We start from the raw sequence: 23,549 nt of genomic DNA on the forward strand, positions 1-23,549 counted from the left end.
GATTGAATATATTCCCTGTAGCTCAAAACTAATCAATATACAAATGCTTGTTCTATGTCAGTTGGTAACTTAATAAGAAGGATAAGAATCACAGCCATGATGCTCCATAAACAATCAGCATTGGCAGCTTCCATATTCTGTTCCCAACACATTCTCTATAAGGAGCCAAGGAACATGCAGATCCAGATTAATTATCGAATAAGTATTTGGTACATAGGATACTTGTAGTTAACTGCAAGGCTTGATTCAAAATGATTGTAATATTGATCAAAGTAAAGATTAAGAAGAATTACCGAGTTGTGGAGGAAATCGCATACAGGGTTCAACCCATTTTTTTTTTAAGCCGGATGGGAGAAAATTATAGGTGGGTGGCAGCCCCTGTATTGTGACCCAACTCTTTATTAACTGGCCGAGTAGTTACTGAAAAGTGCCGGGTGGTGCGCCTGGCTAAAAGCGGTTGGAGAGAACACCTAGTGAAAAGTTGTGCACATGCCCAATTATCATCATCCTACATAAACAATTGTGAACGTCTCAGGTAATAATGTAGCATCTGTACAGCTGTCCCCCAATGTTTTTAGTAGTCCTCCGTGCTGAATCACTACATGACCACTGTTTCCTGATGAGGAGGATACAGCGGAGTACCCTGTATAGGGTTTTAACTTGAGCATCGACAATAAATTGTCAGTTGACCATTTGTTCTCACAAATCCAATAACTGACTCACAGTTATGCTACACACATACTAATAATTTTGCTTGCAACCAATATTCGCCTGCTTCGCACCACTCGTCCCAAGGGCTTTAACAGAAAACAGATAGAAATGTCATCTCTGTTCCCCACTGCTCAGTGCAATACAAAGCTATGTGGCTGTGGACCAGTCAGTGCTCAATCAATAATAAGAACCTTTGCTAACCAACATTAGATCAATTCTTCAGTCGACTGATGGAAAAAGGATCATTTTTAGGGTTTTGTGTGAGTGTTTTACTTGTGCACCCGGTCATGCACCCACTGACTAGCGTATGGTAATATCAGGATCACGGACACCTAAATGAAGATACACATGTGTCCACCAGACCTAAGTGTTATTTCAGATCATCATCCACATATAGCAATTTTTTTTTTACAGCAGGAAGTTCCTGTGTTGGACTAAAAGGACAGTCATCCTTTGTAGTCTATTCCTGCATTGTTTTTCCTATTTTTGGCCTCCATACATCACATATCCTGCTACAGGAATACACAACTGTCTGCAGAGCTTTGCACAGGTGAGCTCCGGAAACACAACAAACGTTCCAACTAAAGTGTCCTCCAGTTATGATATGAAGTCTGCTTTCATCAGTTATGTATATTGCAAGCCCAGAGGCGTCAATTTGAATATTGGTCATGTGATGCCAACGTCCAGGTTTTAGTTTCAGTGAACATTACGCACAGTAAGCAGAAAATCTGGTGAAATGATGCACAAATCTGAACTTGTATGAATTAATGCCAATCCTCCGCTTTTCCCACAATCTCAAATTTCTCCCATTGCATGGCTGGATCTGGCTTCACATTAGGCTATGTACACGTCCGAGGATTCTCATACCATAATCGATTCAGGGCTAGTATCGGACAAGAATCTGACGTGAGTAGAGCGGCTGTCCAACGTCATTCATGGATGCGTTCCGGCGGGTCCACAAACGAAGAACGATCGTAATGCAAGTGAAGGGGAGAAAGTGCAGCGGGGTGATGCTCCGTCGTTCTTCCTCTCCATGGAGCATAATGGCGCTGTATGAACAGCACTCATTCATCTTTCAGTCTTTTCTACGTACACATATTCCATATTTGTCATTGGAAAGGATCTTTCACAATCCTTTCCAATGACAAATATGGAATATGTGTACGTAGACTTACTCTAAGGACGGCCATACTATTGAACAATCTATTCAATAATTTCTTAGAATCAACCATAAATAATTTCTGAATTCAATCAATATTAATCGTGCAATTAAGAGAACCAGGCTGGAAAATTTCTATAAATCACAGTGCTTAAGACAGATAAATTTTTAAGCTGGGTGGGAAGAAATAGTAGGTGGAAGCCCCTGAACTGTGACCCCAATCATCAGTAAACACCCAAAAACAGCCAGGAGGTCGCTCAAAAGTGCCGGGATCAGCATCCAGCTGAAAGGGGATGGGGAAAACACTAAATCATATAGTATCTCATGGGTTTTTTAACCTCTTTATTTTTTGTTAATACTGATTTATTAAATCTCTTCAAGACTGAAGAGGTTAGAACATCACGGGAGAACCAGGGTGATCCATGAAATCTGAAACGAATCTGGTCCAGGATTGAAAATATTTGTTCAATAGCAGCACGGTCATAGAAGAACCTGAGTGAACCATTTTCCCCAGTCTTGGGGAGCTTTGATAAATCAGGCCCCATTCATGAATTGGGAGTTGATGGAGTGATAATATAACGATCAGTTTGCTTCTCAAATGGTTCCAAAGGACCAACTGTGCTCGGATTATGATGCGTGGTAGTTGCCATACGTATGAGTTCAGGTGTTTGTTTTACATACACCAGGTTTTATGGTTTTATTCACTTGGGGCCAGGGGGGCATTTTGGAGGATGCAGAAAAAAAATCAACAATCATGCTACCTAAACAAATGGAGCATTTGAGGAAATTTGCAATAAACTTTTGCCATCTGCTTCTCTGGAAATGCCAGGCTTAGCTGTAAGATTCAAGCCATGCTAGTGATTTAGTTATTGCCAGCAAGACGATCACTTATCTGCTCCTCGCTGACCCAGAAATCTTCTCCACCAGTAAGGTGCCGACACTTTGTAGGTGCAACTAACATGGGAACGGCGAATCAGGGAATAAGCCACCGTCATTGTGATCCTGGAGCTGATGAGTTTTGCCACTTGCAATAGGATCTCTAGAATGACTGATGGTGACACTTAGGACTTTGTATTTTCTGAGTCACCGACATGGAGCGCAAGAGGAAGCAATTCTTATTTCCCTGACTTTCACTTGAAGTGTGCTGAGAACCAGAAACTACCAGAAACCCAACATTGTTAGCAGACCAGAAATGGCGGCCCACAATCATAATCACATGCCTTGCATGACAGCTAAGTGCACACTTGTCTCAAAGTAATATGTAACAGGAGTTATGATTGTTGCTTGAAACATTTCTTTTATATCTTTCACCTTATCTCAGTGTAGCTGGTTGGCTGAAGACACTTCTTATCGCTATGTATGAATTATAGGTGAATGGCAGCGCCCGGGGTGGGGGATTTTCTGTAGGTGGCAACATTAGGTATACAGCAAATGCCCAGGATGGGCATTCTGATAAGAATAGATTGTGCATGGTGTTTCTTAAGGCAGGCTTTGTATTGGGACAATGTACATGTATGGCATTGCTTTTGGCAGGATTTGTGATGGTAACAGATTTATAGCATTATTCACATGGTAATACCCACCCGCCCTATGTACCCCAAAGACAAAGAAATGATTGGCACCGTCCCATTGAAATCCACAACAACCTCAGCCCTGTCCTATGTCAAACCTGGAATAATCTGGCATTATTCTTTAAAACCCAAGCTGGTCACCATTCTATGGAAAACCCTTAAATGTCCGGCATCATCACACAGAAAACCCTGACTACCCTGGCACCATGCTATGGAAAAACCTTAACTATTCTGATATCACAAGTCAAGCTCTAAATACCCAGACACCATATTATGTCAAAGTCTTATGGCCCTGGCATCATTCCATGGAAAGCCCTAAAGACCCTGGCGCCATCTCACAGAAAATCCTGACTGCCATGCCAACATCCCAGAAAAAAATTCTGGTTGCCCTGGCACCATTCTATATAAAAGTCTTATGGCCCAGCCATCGTTCCATAAAAACCCTCTGTATACCCTGGCACCATCTTACAGAAAATCCTGACTGCCATGCCAACATTCTACGAAAAATTCAGGTTGCTCTGGCACAATTCTATATCAAAGTCTTTAAGGCCCTGGTCCCTGGCATAACCTGTCATCACCCCATGTCAAGATTTGATTACCCGGGCACCACCCCATGTCAAAGCCTGACTGGTCTGGCATCATTCCATCGCGTGGAAAACCCCTTGGCATGCCCTAACGTCATTGTGAAGAAAACCCTTCCACATGTCCTACACCCAACGGCAGAAAAAAACCCTCAGAACGCCCTGGCGTTAGCACGTGGAAAAACCCCTCCGCATGCCCTGGCGCAGAAAACCCTGACTGCCATGCCAATATTCCATGAAAAATTCAGGTCATCCTGGCAGCATCCCTTGGAAAAGCCCTGAGACCATCCCATGACAAGGTATAATTTCCCAAGCACCCTCCCACGTCAAATCCTGACTGCTCCAGCATCATTCCACAAATACCCCTGAATACCCTGGCACCATCTAACAGAAAACTCTGACTGCCATGCCATGACAAGTTCTAATTACCCAGGTACCCTCGTATGTCCAACTCTTATTGGCTTGGAACCATCCCATGGAAAGCTCTGAATACCCTGGCACCATCCCATGACTCCCCCTGAATACCCTGGCACCATCCCACAGACAAACCCTGAATACCCTGGCACCACCCTATTTCAAGCTTTGATTACCCTGGCACCACCCTATGTCAAAGTGTGGCTGCCCTGGTATTATTCCATGAATGCCCCTGAATACCCTGGCACCGCCCCATGTCAAGCTTTGTCTACCCTGGCACCCTCCTATGTCCAAGTCTTATTGCCCTACACCATCCTATAGACAAACCCTGATTACACTGGCACCACCCCATGACTCCCCCTGAATACCCTGGCACCATCCCACAGACAAACCCTGAATACCCTGGCACCAGCCTATTTCAAGCTTTGATTACTCTGGCACCACCCTATGTCAAAGTGTGGATGCCCTGGTATTATTCCACAAGCCCTGGTATTATTCCATGAATCCCCCTGAATACCCTGGCACCATCCGATAAAAAAAAAGAAATACCCTGGCACCACCCTATGTCAAGCTTTGATTACCCTGGTACCCTACTATGTCCAAGTCTTAGTGCCCTACACCATCCTATAGACAAACCCTGAATAGCCTGGCACCACCCTATGTCAGTCACTGATTACCCTGGCACCACCCCATGATCCCCCTGATTACCCTGGCACCCCCCATGCCAGTCTCTGATTCCCCTGACCTAATGCCATGGCAGCCCCGGCCCCATGGAGTGGCAGAGCCGGGCACTATGGGAGATGCGGTAGGCCAGCAGGCAGGGTGCCGGGTGGGAGAGGCCGGGAATAATGAATAGGGCGGCCTGTACACTGCTGGGTGTGCGCAGCATACCGGGGCTCCATCCCACATGGCCGGCACTACACAGGATGCCCGGGGATCCCCACCCCCCACACTGGCAGGAGGTCCCCAGGGAAGGTGAAGCAGGCAGGGGGTGCGGGGCCCTTCTCTGCCCTCCTGGGCGTCCCCTGCATTACAGAAGGGTAAACACACCGAGCCGCCTCCCCTCAGCCGAGGCCTATTCAGGCCGGGAATTTACCTGCTCCGAGCCGCCGCTGCTCGCACTGCCCTCGGCCTCCTGTGCGCTGGATGTGCAGCCAAACCCCCCTGATCTCATTCACATCCCTAGACGGGAGGAGGGGTGGGCGGAGCAAGCGATGATAATGAGGCGGGGTTTGCAGACACGAAGCGAGGCGGAGGAGTAGTAAAAAGAGGTGGGCGTTGCAATAAAATACTAGGGGCGTGGCTTGTATATATGCAACAAGATGTACTGAATTGATGGGCGTGGTTAGATATGACTGGGGCGGAGCTTGTATACACAACGTACATGGACAATGGGCGTGAAAAGAGAACGCTAGGGCGAACGTGGGCGGGGCTTAGAGCCCCCAAACGAGGCGTAGTAAAAAACGAGTAGGCGGGGTTAGGAAGAAAGAAATAAAAAAAGTGGGTAGGGCATGGGTGGGGCTTTAAAGCACGTCTGGGACGTATCCTTAGCCCCGCCTACTCTGCCGTGATTGCCGGAAGTTCAGCTGGATGGGGTTCGCATGAAACAATCTCTGGAATTATTTTATACGAGCCCGGAAGCCGTAATACGGTGCAAATCACAACTCGAAGTGAAAATTGTGCAATTCTTTCTTTTTCACCGTACAAAAATATCTTACTGGTATATAATTGTAAATGCCATAAGCTTTTTTATAAGTAATTGTAAATAGGAGCATTGGAGGGGTTAATATAGGCAATGATTTGGTCACCATTGGGTGAATGACATGTACTTACCTATCCAGCGTCCATCACTTAGAAAGATGTTAGGACAGTTCAAGGTGTGTTACGTATGTGCACCCCTGACACTTGCAATGGTTCCTTCCGCTGCCATGACATTAAAGGCAGTGGGAGCAACCACAGCAAGTAAAGGGGGGGGGTTGTTATTCTACACACTAAGATTAGTGGGATTACTACACACATAATTATAAATTGTTTTGCTATGGAAACAATACCACAGCCCAAAATTATTGTTATTGACAAAAACACAAGCCGGAGATTTGCAGCAAGACAAAGTTCTAAGACATGGCAAGCCAGAAAGGTAAGTATAAATCATCTCTTTTCAAAGACTGTGATTGCTTAACCGAAATGTTTTCTCCAACATTAGTCCCACCCTCTCTGACTTATTTACCTCAACTTTAAGCAGAAGTGAACCCAAAACAAAAAAAGACACTAACCTTTAATCTTGCAGGTCCCTCGATGGCGCTGGTCATTCCCACGATCCGGTCCCACGTCGTCCTGAGATTCCTCTTCGTCCCAGGGCTGAGGAACCGCTGGGTGCTGCCATCTGCTCTCTTATCTCTTCTTCCTCTCTCTTCTTGACAGGTCACCTAATCTGGCATTGCACAGGTGATGTAGCCCACTGTGAAGGGGGAAAAAGTGAGCCGATCCCACTGCACTTGCGTGAGATCAGCATCTCTTTCCCTTAGAAAAAACACCCCTTCTGTGCATATCCGAGGTTGAACATGGACAGAAGGAGCACCCAGAGCCTCCCAGGGTGCATGACGTAGGTATCCCAGGAGGAAAAAAAAATAATTGACATTTTCCCTTTACATATAAGGGTTGTCTCTGAGTTTAGGTATGCTTTAACAGCCATGTCCTCCGCCGTTGATTACATTTTCTCGGGGAAAATCTTCAGATATGGTTGTGTTCAGGACCATGATCACCAATTAGCATTATAAAGAATGTTTTGGGGACACTGAATAGCACCATGTTTAGTGCTAAATATTTCAACAGTTTAGGATTTTTGCATGTTGGGTACCAGACGGTCTCTTCTTTAAAGTTTATCTGGCACGCAGACGTATTTCCATAATGTCCCATAGAAAGATAGTCTATTAAGCATACCAAAGTTGGATGGCCTACCCCTGGTAATCAATGGAAATTCACCTTTCCTTAGAAGTAAGCTCTTGGGGGCAAGGTCCTCTCCTCCTTCAGTGTCATTGTTTGTATCTGTCTGTCATTTGCAACCCCTATTTATTGTACAGGACTGTGTAGTATGTTTGTGCCATATAAATACAGTTATAATAATTTTTCCAAACTAGCAGAGCCTAGTGTAGATCCCAGCCTGGAGACTTGTGGGCATGTTAGGGGAAGCACTCGGAGCCCAACTCCAGGCTGGGCACATAGCTCTTCCTTCTTGGACCCTTTACATATACATACACCGGATGTGCAAGGTGGCGGGTGTTGATAAAGCAGCTTTCTATAGTCCAGGACTCTTAGAAGGTGACATTCTTCTTTTGGGCTTTTAAGTTAAAAAGTAAACAGTATCATACAACACTGAAGACCATACTATACATTACTGCCATTCCCAGCTGGGGTTCCATAGAACCCTGGAGTTTTTTCCAGAGGTTCCCAAGGGCTACTTAAGCTGTGGCCTATTGAAATGCCTCTTGATGGTGCCGGCATTGTGCCCAAACCAACACCACTTAGCAGAACCAGTGGCAAGACGCCAATGATTTTTACAGGAGCCTGTAAAGCTGGTATTCTGACAAAAATGTAAGAAGCTTTTTTTCTACATAACCCAATGCATTAGTAGGCAGTACCACCATGTTTCTGCACAATGCACAGCATGTGTGCTGTATCAAGAAAAAATTATGCATGCCAAGCTTTTTCTTGCATTGTGGTTAATTGACATCCCATTCACAATTAATATCCGTCTTACCACAACGCAAATATACCTATTGCAACATGCTCAGATGTGAACGTTTCTTTGGACTAAATTATTTGTTTTACAAAGTATTCTAAAAGCTTCTTGCTCTATACATGCCTTTTTTTTCCAATGGCTGTGTAATTGTCCCCTAAGGGGTTACTGCAGCATATTTTGCTAATCGATGCAATAGGCACTGTCATTTTTTCTTAGGGTCATGGAAAAACAATATGTATGTTAGTGACTAGGTTTTAATCAAGAACACGAAGGCTGGCTGATGTTCATTGTGATATACAAGCCTGTCTGCTAGGCCACTTTTCAATTTGTATTCATAGGGAGGCGTGAATGCAATCTCCGTCAATTGCTTAGGGATCAAATGGATGCAGCATTTAGCACAGTAAGCAATACCAGCATGCTCTCTCTTGTATAACTGGATTTTTTTAATGCCTCCTGTCTGTGGTGTGGCAAATCTACCGGTTCCAACCTGCATGAGTAATAGTTTGCCAAAGGTGACTTCGCCTTTGAGTCTTTGCAAATATCATTTCTCAATATTTTAATAGTTTCAGCATAGAGAGGTTTGTGGACTGCAAAAGTGTAAAGTATTTCTGAAAATCTTAGTTTTTGAAAAAATGTGAAGTTAAATGTCGGGTTTTTTTGATGCGGTCCCCACTAGGTTTATCAAACCAATAAATTATTAAACAGTAAAATCCAAGTGCTGAGTTATTAGAACATGGGGTAACATCCAATGGGGACATGGTTCTGTTGCCTTCCGGACAGATTTCTTGCTTGAAAACAGGTGGCAAAAAAAAAAAAAAAAACAATTTTATCCAGAATGAAGGAAAAAAAGTTTGTTTGACTTTTAGGGATCTATCTATAAAACAAGCAATTGGACATTCCTTCAAACATTTTCTTGTGGGAATCTTCCAGGTCCACGTGCCTAATGGCAGTAAATGATACCCACAAGGGAATTTTTGAGGGAATGTCAGATTCCCTGTTTTATAAATAGAAGTCCTAAAAATTTGGTTGACTTTTTAATATTTTAATTAACTATATACTTAATACAGTGATATTTACATGTCTGATTTATTGTTCAGAACAGTTTTAAAGAGGATCTGTCAATTGGGCAAAATGAGAGGTTCTCATTCTCATTTTTTTTTTTTTTTTTTTTTACACTCACATGTCCAAAGCATGCAGGGTTATCCGGGGGTATCATTACCCCTTGGGGGTTATTTGAACCAAATACTGGGGGTATGGGACTTGATCTGTCTCTGGGTACTGGTATTTATTTTATTTAATTAATTAATACTTGGGTAGTATGTGAATGGAACGCCATAGAATCTTTGAGAACATTCGACATGTGTGAATTTACTACAACTTTATTTTTAATTTATTAAGTTTACATTTATTAATTGTAACTTTACTGAACATGCGTGTATTTACTTGTTTATTGTCAATGTATGTATCTCTAAAGTTCCAGAAGCGCGTTATGCATTGCATATGATAGTGGTGACTGAACGCCGCCGCTATTTATTCCGTATTTGACTACTGTTGTGTACAAGGTGCTTTTTGCACTAATGTAATATTCAACATACATGTAACACACTAGTGTAATACTCAACTGTAAGAATTAAAATTATTGGTTTATAATCTGAAACAGGCAAATCAGTTTTATTGTAAAATAGTTGTAGCTGTTTGTCATTTTTCATTTTTTAAATTTGCTTTTTGTAAATAAATATGACTAAGTGATCAATGCCTATGATTTTATTTTCCCATTTATTTTTTTTTCATGTTCTCTTCCTAGCTGTCCATATCTAAAGTACACTAAATTCAAGCTGTTGACATGTTTGGAAGTCATACTGGCAACTAATATAAGCAACGGTGATGAATATTTCAACAGTCAAGTAAAAGTGGTATGGGACCATATTGGACAATTCATGGGGGGTCTGGAGTCATCAAAGGGTTAAGAACCCCTAGTCTAGGTGATACAAGTTGGAAGACTTGTGCTTGAGGACTTCCTTACTTATTGCATGGCTGCTTGCTGATCCTTCTGCTTCACTTGCAAGGGGTCATTTCTTTCCATCCATTGTGGTGTATTGGCAGCCCAATCATCGTAAATAGTAAACTCACATATGTGCATTAATGAAGTAATATAAACTGTAAATGGGCTCTTCATGTTTCAGTGTTATTTTTCTCCGGTATTATGAGGGAACTGAGTAGAGCACACTTATTTTCATTTTACTTTTCCAGTCTAATATTACACAGAATGTTTATGTAGGAGTGTACAATGAAAGTAATGTGTATTGTCTTGTGTCAGTGTTATATATATATATATATATATATATATATATGTGCTAACTGCCTCCAGCCTTACACATTCCTGCATGTCATGTTCATTCTTAAAGCCCAGGGCTGTCACATTTCTGCTTGATACAGAAACATCCTTGGCATGCGGAATTCTTTCAGTTTATACTCGTTAACACAGAAAATATCTGCACATAAGCAATAAAAGAGAAAAAGAATGGAGCAGGACAAATGTATATATTTTATGCAGGGACAAGTTCCTTTAGGTGAAATTACTAAACTGTTCCCTGCACAAGAGCTTCAAATGTCCAAAGCAACTTTGGCAATTAGTTCTGCTTTTTTCATACCCCCCCACATATTGCTAAAGGTAGCCCCCTCAAATGTCCACCTTTTCTTCCTTATGGACATGCTAATGTTAATAAGTTAAATCATTTTGTTTTAGTTGCATTCCTTATTAAAGAACCAGCAACATCATCACTAGTTCTTTGGGTTTCTCTGTGCAATGTAAGCAGATCATAGGTGGTGGGAAGACTGGCATGATGCTGTACATTGTTTCCTGAAAATAGACTAATGTGGAAATGTGATGCTGCCTCTTCTTGATGAAAAGAACTAAAATTGAATGAATGAGAGTGGGTTTGCAGACAGTAAGGCGGAAAAGAAAAGGCTGCTGCCTTACTTTCTCTTCTAACCTTGTCTCACTCTATACACTTAAGTTTTAGCATGCAATTAGGGTTTGTTTATATGAGTGCATTGTAACACAACATATGGCAATCTATGACATGCATTGGTGTGCAGGGTCCCTACCTGGCCGTGGCACCTTACCAGTGAATGTGTGATGCACAGGAAAGACACAAAACTATGATCATATGGGCAATAACAGTGTGATCATGCAACTAAAATAGCTAGAATGTCATCACCATAAATTAATTACTACATATATAGAACAAATAATTCACTATGGAAAAGGTACACAAATAGCAGGTACTGTAGTAGCTATAAATCAATGATGATCACACAATGCTCCAAATATGTGTGATTTACAGCTGTTAAACGCCACCATTTGACCCATGTTTTTTATCGCTCCTCTTGATAAACAATTTGCTACAGATTCTGTAGTGCCATCAGAAATGACCCATGTGCTTCTAAACATTATTGCCTTTAGCATTATTAATAAAAACAATTATCAATACTAATAAGCTTTTGCCCTGTGTCCAGAGAATATATATTAACAGACCTAGATATTAAAAAAAAAAAATCCTGTGTGCCTGCCTGGTCAGTGTTTTGATCCTGGGGTTTTAATATTTTCTGCATTCCTGATCTAAAAATTAGTACGCATTTCAGGTGTTCAACTAAATGTCATACAGTTATCTGCATGCTTGTTTCAGGTATGTAACTGATGCCAAAAGATCAGATTTACATCCAGGTAATTAGCATTCTTTAGAATGAGTTTAGAGCAATGGATGCTCACATCATCTCTCAGTACAGGTCCACTTTAAAGTTCATTTTCCCCATCTTCCCCTTTTTTGCCCATTGGGAACGAAGAGTTGAGATGCTGCAGTAGTAAGGACTACGATCTCTACGCAATCTGACATTACTATGTGAATAAACAGACAAACACTAGTATTGTAACATGATGAGAGAGAAAGTGACACGTCAAATTCAGGCACTAAAACTAGCTGGATTTAAAAATACATTTTCATGATAATTGAATGCTTATATAACCATATTGACCATTATTTTTTTTATATCTGCTTACAATGCAAACTGTCAAATAAACTAATTTTCCTTTGTTTCCTTGGTTGTATTGATATCTTTGCCTGGTTCTTTTTTGAGTTTGGGATTTTCATCACAGGAGTTCATTCATTCCCATCAGTCATGCTGGGATCATACACTGAGCCGTATATGTGCAACTCAATGTAAATTATGGAGAAGAGTGAACAGGCAGGTATGTCTATGGTATTGCAGATGAGACATGGCATGTCTTGTCTGTAATAAAGTGTTCTCCTGCTCACAATTTCTGGATTTGTTTTTAGTTTAATTCTGCTATTAGGTGAAATAATTGATAACTAAAAGGTGTCAATTAAATGAAATTATACAATAAAAATCATATTAAATTTTTAGAATGGAAATTGGATAAGAAATCAAGATTAAATAACCACTAAAACAAGCTCAGCTTCATCAATTCACTTGTATTTTTGTAGAAAAGTTTGAATTGCAATATCAACAGGTAGGTATTACAGAAATGTATAAGGACAGACGCTTGTCTTGCTCTCTACATGATAACACATTTATTATGGTGCTAATTATGTTATCCAAGGCAGTTGCAGATGGCTATGGCACAACAGCAATCAGTATCTGCTTACAGAAGTTACAAATGTCTGGGTAATATCAATAGAGGGATTGATTGCCAACAGGTAATCCAACACAACAGTGACTGTATACAGGCAGAATAATACTTGTAAACAAACCTATGACTTTCACATCTGGGCCAGTGCAAGAAAAGGAAAATAGGGGAGTTATTTCTGCCCTGCATTGCAATCATGTTGCTGGTAAGTTAACACCAACAAATGAATTGCTAGTATCTATGGCCTTACAAAGTAGTTCGTAGCCTAAAGTCCCGGTGCGCAGCCTGTGGCCTGCTGAGTGTCCGGCACAAGGTAGCAAAATCATAATTGTTTTTGGTAGGTTGGCCAGATGCTATATAATTGTAAAAAGAAGCAGCCAGGGTACAGGCTTGCTAAACCTTACTTGCATATTAAAGTCAGCCACATTCTATTGGAAAAGAAAAGTCTAGCAATACACCGCAATCTAGTCAGTATAAATTATTGTGTGGCCCCTTGCAATATCACAAGTCACATCTGTATTCCCCAAGCTGTCCAATACGTGTCAACCCTATAGAAAGCCTTCCCTACCAAAAGGGGTTTAATGATGAAGGTACTGGCTAAATAAAACACCTGGAACAAATTAGTTCAGATTGGTATAAAGGATTGTTCTGGCCTGGGCTGATTTGGAATCTCTTCTAGAACAGGTGGAGGATGCAAGTAATCACCATGGGCTCCATAGCTTTAATGCTGCAGCCCAACCAACAAACTTTTGAAATAATGCATCTTGGGAGCTCACTTTTTTGTGAGAATCTTCTTGCTGAGTGTGGAAGAAGTCTTACACAATGGATGGGGAATCCTCTTTGGAAAGATACCTAGACCAATGTGAAGCTCAGGTAAGTACATCCCACCTGGTCAGTTTGTAGTAGTACTGGCCACTGTCCTCCACACATTCATGTAAATAACAAATGTTTTTTGTTATTTACATGAGTGTTTTTTTCAGTGGTTGACTGCCCACAATTGCCAATTAACTGCAAAGCTCTTTCATTATAATGGAAATCTGTGATAAGGAGTCTTATTTTGATACACCACAATGCTGGAGAATGGCTGCTATACTATTATTCAATCTTCTTGTAGCTGCCTACTACTGCCATTAGAACGTAAGCTGTTATAATTAAGTGGTTGCCATTGTAGTATTATAGCTTGTTTACATTGCAAGTATACAGCCAGTGAAGTCTGAATTCCTGCACAGCTTTTCCAGTATATTAAAGCAAGGTTTGGATCAGATTTTAAATGGTCAGTGTATGCAACACTAATTTTCCACAAAGAAGGGCTGGGTGCTCTCGTGTAGGAAGTGAGGAAGGACTCCTGATAATTGTATAACTGCTAACCTCTTTTTGCAGAGGGTCCTACATTTAAACTTTGTCTGCAGGGAAAGTGTACCTCATTAGGACTCGTGTCCAAAGAAATGCAAAATCAAGGCAGATCATGCACAGCTTCTAAATTACAATGAGTACTGTGCATTGAAAATCAATGAGATTTTATTAACCTGAATTTGAAGTGCAATCCTGTAGACCCTGAAGGCAGATAAAAGTATTTTTTTTAACCAGTTCTACAGATTGCTTTACTGCTGCAGTGATAAATTGGGTATCCTACAGGGCTGTGTATTGCAAAGGACTAGATCAGGGGTGTCAAACTTTAAATACAGAGAGGGCCAAAATTAAAAACTTGGACCAAGTCCAGGGCCAAATTTGAAATTTAATGAGGAAGTTTTTCCTTCTCATTAAATATAAAACATTTTCATATGGAAACAGAGGTTTTGCTTAACATTTAATCTGGAACAAGCCTAAGAATTTTTAAAAATTATATTAAAAAAAAAAAAATATTCTGCCTCTTTTTCTTATTTCAATAGTAACCTGTCCCTAAAGATTTTTATAGCTTTCACTAGTTCTCCATATAATATTTGCAGGAACTTTTTTGGCAGCCACAACTCTGCTCTTCATTTAACCATTTCCAATCATCCACACCACATACCCTGCATAATGTACCCATACCACCCTCACTTCATTCTCCATTGGTCTTCCATCCCCTTTTCTTTATTTGCACCATGTTCTCTTACAGCCCCCCTCAAATCTTTCAAGTCTTCTCTAGCACCTCTGCCCCCACATTTCAGACTGCATTCTTCAGCAGCTGCAACTTTACCATTCAAATTCTTCTTCTTTCTACCATGGCTGACCTTCAAAGTTATGGGGGTCAGAAGTTATAAATAGAGCTGGATTCTAGCCTTAACTTTTTTTCCACACTTGTAGATAAAACCTCCTTGGTGCTGAAAGTGACTAATATTATTATTAATATTATTAATAAACAGAACACTGTTCCATTCATGCGAGTGATGCCGAGACTACAATTCCCAGAATTACTTGTGTCTAGAGAACAGCCCAATGCAGAGCCACGCATGGACAGAGAGCTATCCCATTGACGCGAGTGATGCCGAGACTACAATTCCCGGCATTACTTGCATTTATAAAACAGAACAGGCCGCTGCTCTATAGACGCGATTGATGCCGGGAATTGTAGTAGCGGCATCAGTCACTGCAAAACGTAGTGGGGGGGGGCAGAGTTTGACACCCCTGGACTAGATGGACAGAGGAACAAATCCTTCGATAATATTAGTAAGATATGAGTGATTTTATTAAACAGTATTTATGTGGCACCAACATATTACACAGTGCTGTACATTAAATAGGGGTTGCCAATGACAGATACAATGACACAGGAGGAAGAGAGGATCCTGCCCAGAAGAGCTTACAATCTAAGAAGTGGGCGAAGCAGCACATAATAGGAGAGGGGGATATGGAATGGGAAGTGGTGAGGGTTTTAGGAGACAGAAGAAGACAGGTAGGCAAGTTTGAAAAATGGGTTTAAGGCACAGAAAGTAGGCGCAAGCAGAATAGGACGAGCAGAGAGAGGCTGGAGGGGGGGGGGGGGGGTATTTTTCTATCGGGTCAGAAAGGTAAGTGGGACAATACCTGTGGAGGGATTTGAAGGCAAAGCACAAGAGCTTGAATTTGATTCTCAGGTGAAATGGAAGCTAATGAAGAGAACTACAAAGAGATGCAGCAGAAGAGGAGCGGTGGGAAGGATGGATGAGTCTGGCTGCAGCGTTCATAATAGATTGTAGAGGAGAGAGTCGGGTTAGTGGAATACCAGAGAGGAGGATGTTACAGTAGTCCAGATGCGAGAAGACCTATGAATTCCATCTGTGTTATCCAGTTTGTTTGGAGTTCAGCTTTTATAACAACATTGGACAAATGAGTTGAAGTGCATGCATAGTTAAACCATTCTTGTCTTTTAGAATAGTGTTTTAATCCCCATTGTGGTATTTTTGTGTCTTGAAGATTCTTTCATGTGCTAAACACCCAGCAGAAAGTTTCCTCTGTCACCTGCACATGTGTATGTAATGGAGATCCCATTACTTTCTGTACCAGTGACAATCAGGACAAAATGTAAAGATTTTATATTGCAACAAGATGATGCAGATGTGTGCTTACAATGAATTAAGGGGCCAATCTACCCGGCAGAGAAGCATGCATTAATGACTGCTTTGTTTTTTACTTCCTACTACATCCAAAACCAATAATACATTAATTTTACAATATTGCTGAATGATCAAGCCTGAAAAAAGCAGCCAATCATCCTGCTTTGACATTTTATTACTGTAAGCAACATAGTCCTTCTAGTCTGGTAAATGCAAACCACAGCAATGGTGCAGAAATGTCTAACCTGGGCCATATATACACCTGTGTGCTGCTGTATACAGGGCTCTGCTGCCACCTAGAGGGTTTTAAGAGAATGATCTCCTTCCTGCCTAAAATTGGTTGAGACCATTTCTAGATATGCCTGTTCTATTTTTTTAAGTGTGGTCACATGTATACGACATATCAGATCATATATTATATTTATTTTCTGGATAGTAAAAAGTAGATTTTTTGTGGATAAATGTTCTCACTAGGTTTCCCAAAAAAGGGTGGTAATGCTACTTCAACAAGAAGTGAAGAGAATCTCCCAAATAGGTACACATTAAAAAAATTCTTATGCCTATTTTGGGGGTCGTTCAGACTTCTTTAAGAGGCATTTGATGGGTTTCCACTCCCTAGTTTAATACCGGATTTGTTTTTTTCCCTATGATACCTGGTTGACATGAGCATCACAAATTTTATAAGAGGCAGGGCGTAAATGTACAAAAGGCATAACTTATGTCTGGGATTCCATGCAGTGGCTTTATTTGCCTTTTAGAGGTCTAATTCATGACCTGGAACATGCATTTAATAAATGGGGACTATAGTAAAGTCTAAATGTTCTATACTGGTTTGGGATCAGTAGCTTGCCTATGTGGATCAGCATGACAGCCAAGCCATAAAGCATTGATGAATTAATGATCATTTGGTTCTTCTCGGTAAAGGAAAAAGGTTGGCATGAACAAAAAAGATTTGCAAGTAATTGAGGGTGTTGGATATACAAAAAGCACTTTTTGGTGACTGGCTGACAATAACTGTAGTAGATATATTATGCATAGATTGTGAACATTAAAGTCTATCTGTCTCGTTCCCATACAGTTCATGAAATCTTCTTGCACAATTGTTTGCACCCATTGTACACTGAAATAGGTTTGTGCATTTTATGTACCCATTACTTGTGCAACACCATTGCATACAAATGGCTTAAGAGTTTTGTATAGACCCCTAAACTCATGAGGTTTGGAGTTCTCCTTAGTCTATAATAATCATTATAAAAACGTGTAGGATTGGATACCATGTTCCTTATGTCATTTTTCACTTTTTTCCTTCTCTATAGGATGTTCTACCTTGTTCTACTCCTCAAATGTACACTCCCTATGATGACTTAAATATCCACCCAATCCCAGGAACCTCCTATAGATCTGATCTTGACCATTCCAAAGATCTTTCTGCAGATTTGGACCTGAGCTTTCTGCCTGATGACCTTAATGCTGACCATGATGAAAAAGGAGACCTCACAGATTTGCAGGATAGTGGAATTTGTATGGATTCTTCTGCCCTCTCTCATCCGTTCACCCCTTGTGAAAATAGAGATGCCTCAATGGATGCTTCCAGTCTTCGCCCAATGCCCATCACTCCCATGACACCCATGACTCCAATGACTCCTGTATCTGAGTCCTCTGGGATCATTCCTCAGTTACAGTATGTTCTTTGCCTAGGTGGTTTGTGTAAATGCAGAATCAAAATATGGGCAGTGACATAGACGTTCCAGACTTTTAGAATCCAGATAAACTGTAATGTAAAAAAGTTGACCAGATGAACACATTCTGTGTGTCAGATGGCTATTGCAGTCGGTGCCCCTCTTTAAGGATGAAAGCGCAATTGACTACTTCTGACCTGCGTTTGGCCTACTTTAAGTGGGTTTTACATTTTCATATGCTTGTATGGGAATGCAATACCCACCTGAGGTGACCAAAAAGCTATAAAGTCCCATCAGACCCAGATGGCTTATGGTTTCCAGCTTGCAGCAAGTCAGAGCATTCCCTATTTCCTTACTGCAGGAAAAATAGTATTATTGTGGCTTCCTTTTTTCCATCTTGTAAACCCCAGCTATGATCTTCTTACTTTGCACAAAGACTTTGTGATGTAATTTTATATTTATATAAAAATTTAATTGATATGTTGATTAGGTTGGATATGGGGGTGGGGTCAGGGATTTAAAATAGTTACATTTTAGCTTTAATGTGGCCAGAAATATAAGTTGAACACAATCTGACAGATAATGTAACATTACATTATCCCCCCCTTAATTGCAAGGCATAATGCATGCTACTTATTCCTATAGACTACCCTTCCCCATGACAAATGTGTGCCTGATCATCCAAAAATTAAAAAATACAGCATTGTTGTATGGAAGAAAGGACAGTCTCCTGCTACCCCCCCCCCCCCTTCCCTTCTAGTACTTCAACTACGGGGGGCAAATACGCTTCTAGGAAAGACAATTATGTGAAAATAAGAGTACTTGTAGTATTTATTTTGTAAAACTTTAAAATGGTGGAATTGAATTACCACCATGCAATACAAACCTTCTTGTGCTTTTTCCCTAGGAACATTGTGTCCACAGTGAATTTAGCTTGCAAGCTAGATTTAAAGAAAATTGCCCTGCATGCTAGAAATGCAGAATACAACCCAAAGGTAAGCTTCCATGCTAAACTGCATAGAGTTGTAATATATACTAAGCTGTCTGTTTTATACAATTTATTTCTTATTAAGCATGTGAATTCTAACACCATAAGTTGTATTTTGATTTGTCCTTAGAGATTTGCAGCAGTTATAATGAGGATTCGGGAACCACGAACAACAGCACTTATATTCAGCTCTGGAAAAATGGTCTGTACTGGGGCAAAGAGGTAACATTACATATTTCAGTCCATCTAGACATAGGATATTTGGCAGCTTTGGCACATGTGGTTACAGTTTGAAGAAAATGTGTATTCTAGCCCATACTGGAAGAAAGGTTCCACCTGTAGGCACAAGGGACAGTTTGAATTTAAATTTGCTTGCTATCCTGGGTTGTAAGAATTAAAGTTACATGTTTTAGACCGCCCATTTATTTGGCATAAGCTGGTAAACCACCTTAATGCAGGATAAGTGCATTCCAACTTTTTTTTTTTTTTTTTTTTTTGGAGGCACAGTAGGTGCATGGTCTGTTACTGCAATATAAGTGCCAAATCTTGCTCTTACGTATGTAATGGAAATTGTACAAGCTACATATTACATATGTGTTTATAGCAGTTGGAGGAAAAAACTTTTTTCTTTTTTTTTTAATTTATCTGCAAGCTAGCATTATTTAGGTGCTAATTGTTTTGACAGTGAAGAACAGTCGAGGCTGGCAGCAAGAAAGTACGCTCGCGTTGTACAAAAGCTGGGGTTCCCTGCCAAATTTCTCGACTTTAAAATCCAAAACATGGTTGGAAGCTGTGATGTGAGGTTCCCCATAAGGCTCGAAGGACTGGTTCTTACCCACCAGCAATTCAGCAGGTAAAAATAAGCTTTTAGTATTATGTAATATGTCAATTATGTAAGGGGGTGCATGGGGAATGAAGAATGTGGATTGTCATTAAAAGGATGAATTGTGAACATTATTTTGTCGTCTGATTTAAAATGTCACAAGAAAGGGTCCATTTAAAGATCAATTCACAAAGTGAATAGGATGTGACCCCAGGTGAGTAAACACTGTGATGTTCAGCAGATGTCAATATTTGAGATAAAATATATATATATATTTATATATTATCTCTTAAGGCTGAGAGTGAGGTTTGTTTTTATATAGAACTAGTTTGCTTACCTTTTTGGTGTGGGCGGTAATCTCCATTTCTTGGCCTACTTACCAGAGCTCCTTTAACTTTGCAGGATCACCTTTCTAAAGTTTTAGCAGACGACAATTTGTAAGACAGCCAGAACATGGGTTCTTGTTTCAGGTCTTGCTGTGACCTGAAACGTATACCATTTAACATATTTTCTGACATTCAATGTGTTTAGTTTTTTGAGCTTGCTTTGTCAGGTTACAGTACACAGACATAAGAGGACAAAAATCTGGAACATTTTGGCACATTGTCAGTATAGCAATCCCGTCATGGGTCCCAAAAGAAAATTCCCTGTTAGAAAATCTCGCTCGTTTAAATTGGAGAGGTAATTGAAGGGGTGGAGTTGACCCAAAGTATGCTGATATGAGTGTAAGCCAGAAAGGAAAGTTACAATACGTATAGGAGGAATGGTTCATTTTAGCATGGAGTTATGGTTTCTATGTACTGTGGACACTTGAATTTGGCAAGTAGTAGAGATGAGACCCCAATATTACAGGATCAGCCCAGGCAAACCACATGGTACTCCTGCTATCTCTTTAAAGCAATCATTAGCATGGCAATATGGGAGTTGCTACATTTCTATAGCTCAGGGTCTATGTTATGCTTTGGCCAAACCTTGCTGTGAGAAATATGATGATTCCATTGCTGATCTTTGAGGCTGTAAAATCAATGACAGGCCAATCCAAAGAGGCTTTTAAGGTTTTGGCCCCTGACTTGATGAAAATAGTCAAATATGTGAATACCGTGTAAAACGAAGATGACTTTGCCTTTTGGAAATAGCTACCTGGCTGCAATATGGATCTAAATGGCTAAAATGTTTTCAAGGATCTAAAACAAGCTGGAGCTAAAATTTGATCATTTTACTTATTCTGGGTCTGACTTGATATTCAATGACTATTAATGACTTTGGGCGAAGATATTAGGCAATTAAATTTGGAAGGCTGGCAAAGACAACCTATGTAGGTCTCTCATAAAGAGTAGCTCCTAATAGTAAAGGTTTCATGTGTCTCATACCCCATATAGATTTATATGGACCCTACATAGTTTTAAATGTTGGGATAATGGCTCTTTAGTATGGGGTTTTCTAGTATGTTAATGACTATGCAACACCATATTGCCTAGTTTGGGAAAACTAGGTCAAGATGGTTTAATGAGCTAAAGGATTTGGTGCTGGAGTTGCAATGATAGAGAATAAACCAATGTTGCAGAACACAGTGGTCACAAGGAACCAGAGACCTTACTGTGCCTTGAATTTCACCATTGACTAGATGTAAAAGGCTGTACTTTTTGGAATTTTGCCTTTAAACATACTGAAATAGGGCTTTGCAAGTGTGCATACTATTTCAATGTGATTTCTATATCTCCAAGGTTCCATAGTTCATCTGCAAATGTTTATATGCTTCCAGTTATGAACCCGAATTGTTTCCAGGCCTCATTTACAGGATGGTGAAGCCAAGGATTGTACTACTAATTTTTGTATCTGGAAAAGTGGTACTAACTGGTAAGTCACTGAAGCAATTAAAATTTTTTTTTTTTTTTTTTTTAAAGTGGGTCAGTAATGCAATGTCTTCTATTTGTTTTGCCTGCTGGCATTGTGTAAGGACTCTGTAGTCCTGGAAAGCAGATCACTGGCAAATGCTCATAGAAATGTCTATACATCTAGGAAATACCGGTATATAGGGCCCTAAAAAGGTATACACACTTCAACATTGAAAATATCTATCTAAAAGAATTAGTCGAGCACCTGATGTGGAGGCCAATGGTGGACTATGGTGAGCCCCTGGTGTGGACGCCAATGGTGGACCACGTTGAGCACCTGTGTAAGTCATATAGAATTTCTGCAATCGCATCAGGTGCTCAATGTGTTCACTATTGGCATCTAGAAACTTTTGATTCTGACTACCACATTAATACCTAGAGCTTGGTCTTCACAACTGTGCATTTTTCTTTGACTCTGATGGCTGCAACTGACATGCCTATATTTTACACTTAAGCCTAAAAAAATTTTAGTTTTTGAAAAATGTAAAAGGTGTGGAACCTCAACCAAGTTGTTTTGCCATTTGTCTTCATACGATATATTACTTTTAACCAGCCCAAAAGCTGTGTGTGTGGGGGGAAAAAACTATGCTGCTAATATTTTACAATGGCTCATTCCAGTTTTTCCTCTTTTGTAGGTGCTAAAGAACGCACTGAAATCTATGAAGCCTTTGAAAATATATATCCTATCCTAAAAAGTTTTAAGAAAACCTAAGCGTCCTATTCTTGTTTTTGTATGGTATTTTTATATACAGGTAATAAATAAAATGTGTGGTTTGTAATGACACTTGTCACTTTTGTTTAGCACACTGTCCAGAATAAAACTATGGAAAAAACAAGAAAAACCTTGTATAAAAAGGAGTAGTATGTAAGTACTGTGTACACAACCTCACCTTGAGGAGTAACTATACTTTTCTGAGCTTTTTGCAAATCCCTGCCAAATAAAATGTAAATGATTCACACATCTTGGCACTGTTTTGTTAGATGGCTTAGTGACAGATAGAACTTCCATTGGTTAGATAACAGGAGCGTAGTGTATTTTATCTTGTCTGCATCAGTCTTCATTCTGGCTTCTTACCACTGTAGAAGAACCTTCTGCATACCACACTTTGTATATCATGGTTACTTGGCCCCTTCCCATAGTTCCCCTGCCAGCCCCATGAGCAACTGCTGTGTCCAACGAGCAAAGACAAGAAAACGGATTGGCAATCGATTTTTATACTCCCAGCATTCCCCTTTATCTTTTGCATGAACAGGATGTCAATTGACCTTCTGATTACTATTTTGTCCTCAATGTGCTAAAAATCAATTCCTGCTAATATGGACCAGGAGCCACTTTGAGTAATAATGGAGGTCAGGTCTTCCTCTAGGTAGAGCTGGTATATTCATCACACACAAAAACACTACATGGGTGGGTATAGATTACCAGGTAAAATATAAAAGGGTATTCAGAACAAATACAGAAAGGTAAACATAAGCTAATATGAAAAAATGCCCTAAAAGATCAAAATGTAAAAGCGCAAGGGTATGTATATTGAGAGTTAGCACAACTGATTGTGGATAGAGAATAAAATTAAATTTCCAAACAGGATGCAGATTGTGGAAGAGAAAACATTATTTGGGTTCTAGTACAATCTCTCAAGCAAAATACCATCTGCACAAAAATTTTAAATGTCAACAGTTTTTTCTTTTTTTTTTTTCTTTTTAGAAAGATGCAGCACCATCCCCCAATTTTTGATCGCCTAGGCGTTTGAGAATGGAAGGGAGCGCACGAAACCTATGTCACGCCTCCTGGGTGCTCCTTCTGCGCATGCCTAAGCATCTCTAGC

The 23,549-nt window shown here is 40.3% G+C and overlaps 2 protein-coding genes across 3 annotated transcripts in view; one reads left to right on the forward strand and one right to left on the reverse strand.

The window, feature by feature from the left end:
* The window catches only part of KTN1 (kinectin 1), a gene marked incomplete in the record, with an annotated part of 73,237 nt that extends 67,557 nt beyond the window's left edge, over positions 1-5,680 (reverse strand). The window contains 1 exon segment of the mRNA XM_072427651.1: positions 5,533-5,680.
* Positions 5,681-13,548: 7,868 nt separating this feature from the next.
* TBPL2 (TATA-box binding protein like 2) lies at positions 13,549-22,643 on the forward strand. 2 transcript variants are annotated; one of them, XR_011923003.1, is made up of 7 exons: positions 13,549-13,696; positions 17,655-18,019; positions 18,925-19,012; positions 19,136-19,227; positions 19,691-19,858; positions 21,553-21,685; positions 22,359-22,643. XR_011923003.1 is itself a non-coding variant. In XM_072428271.1 (7 exons), the coding sequence occupies exons 1-7, from the start codon at positions 13,646-13,648 to the stop codon at positions 22,433-22,435; spliced, it is 936 nt and encodes a 311-aa protein (XP_072284372.1). In that variant the 5' UTR covers positions 13,549-13,645; the 3' UTR covers positions 22,436-22,643. The 2 variants fall into 2 exon arrangements, 1 of the variants encoding a protein (XP_072284372.1); XM_072428271.1 differs by having other exon boundaries at positions 21,591-21,685.
* Positions 22,644-23,549: the final 906 nt, after the last annotated feature.

The sequence above is a fragment of the Pyxicephalus adspersus genome, chromosome 12 (assembly GCF_032062135.1).
Source record: "Pyxicephalus adspersus chromosome 12, UCB_Pads_2.0, whole genome shotgun sequence".
Taxonomy (NCBI): Eukaryota; Metazoa; Chordata; class Amphibia; order Anura; family Pyxicephalidae; genus Pyxicephalus; species Pyxicephalus adspersus.

Coding starts and splice junctions, on each gene's coding strand:
- TBPL2 (XM_072428271.1), top strand. CDS start 13,646: ATGGATGGGGAATCCTCTTTGGAAAGATACCTAGACCAATGTGAAGCT. Junction 18,020..18,924: donor GGGATCATTCCTCAGTTACA/GTATGTTCTTTG, acceptor CTTTTTCCCTAG/GAACATTGTGTCCACAGTGA. Junction 19,859..21,590: donor ACCCACCAGCAATTCAGCAG/GTAAAAATAAGC, acceptor ATATGCTTCCAG/TTATGAACCCGAATTGTTTC.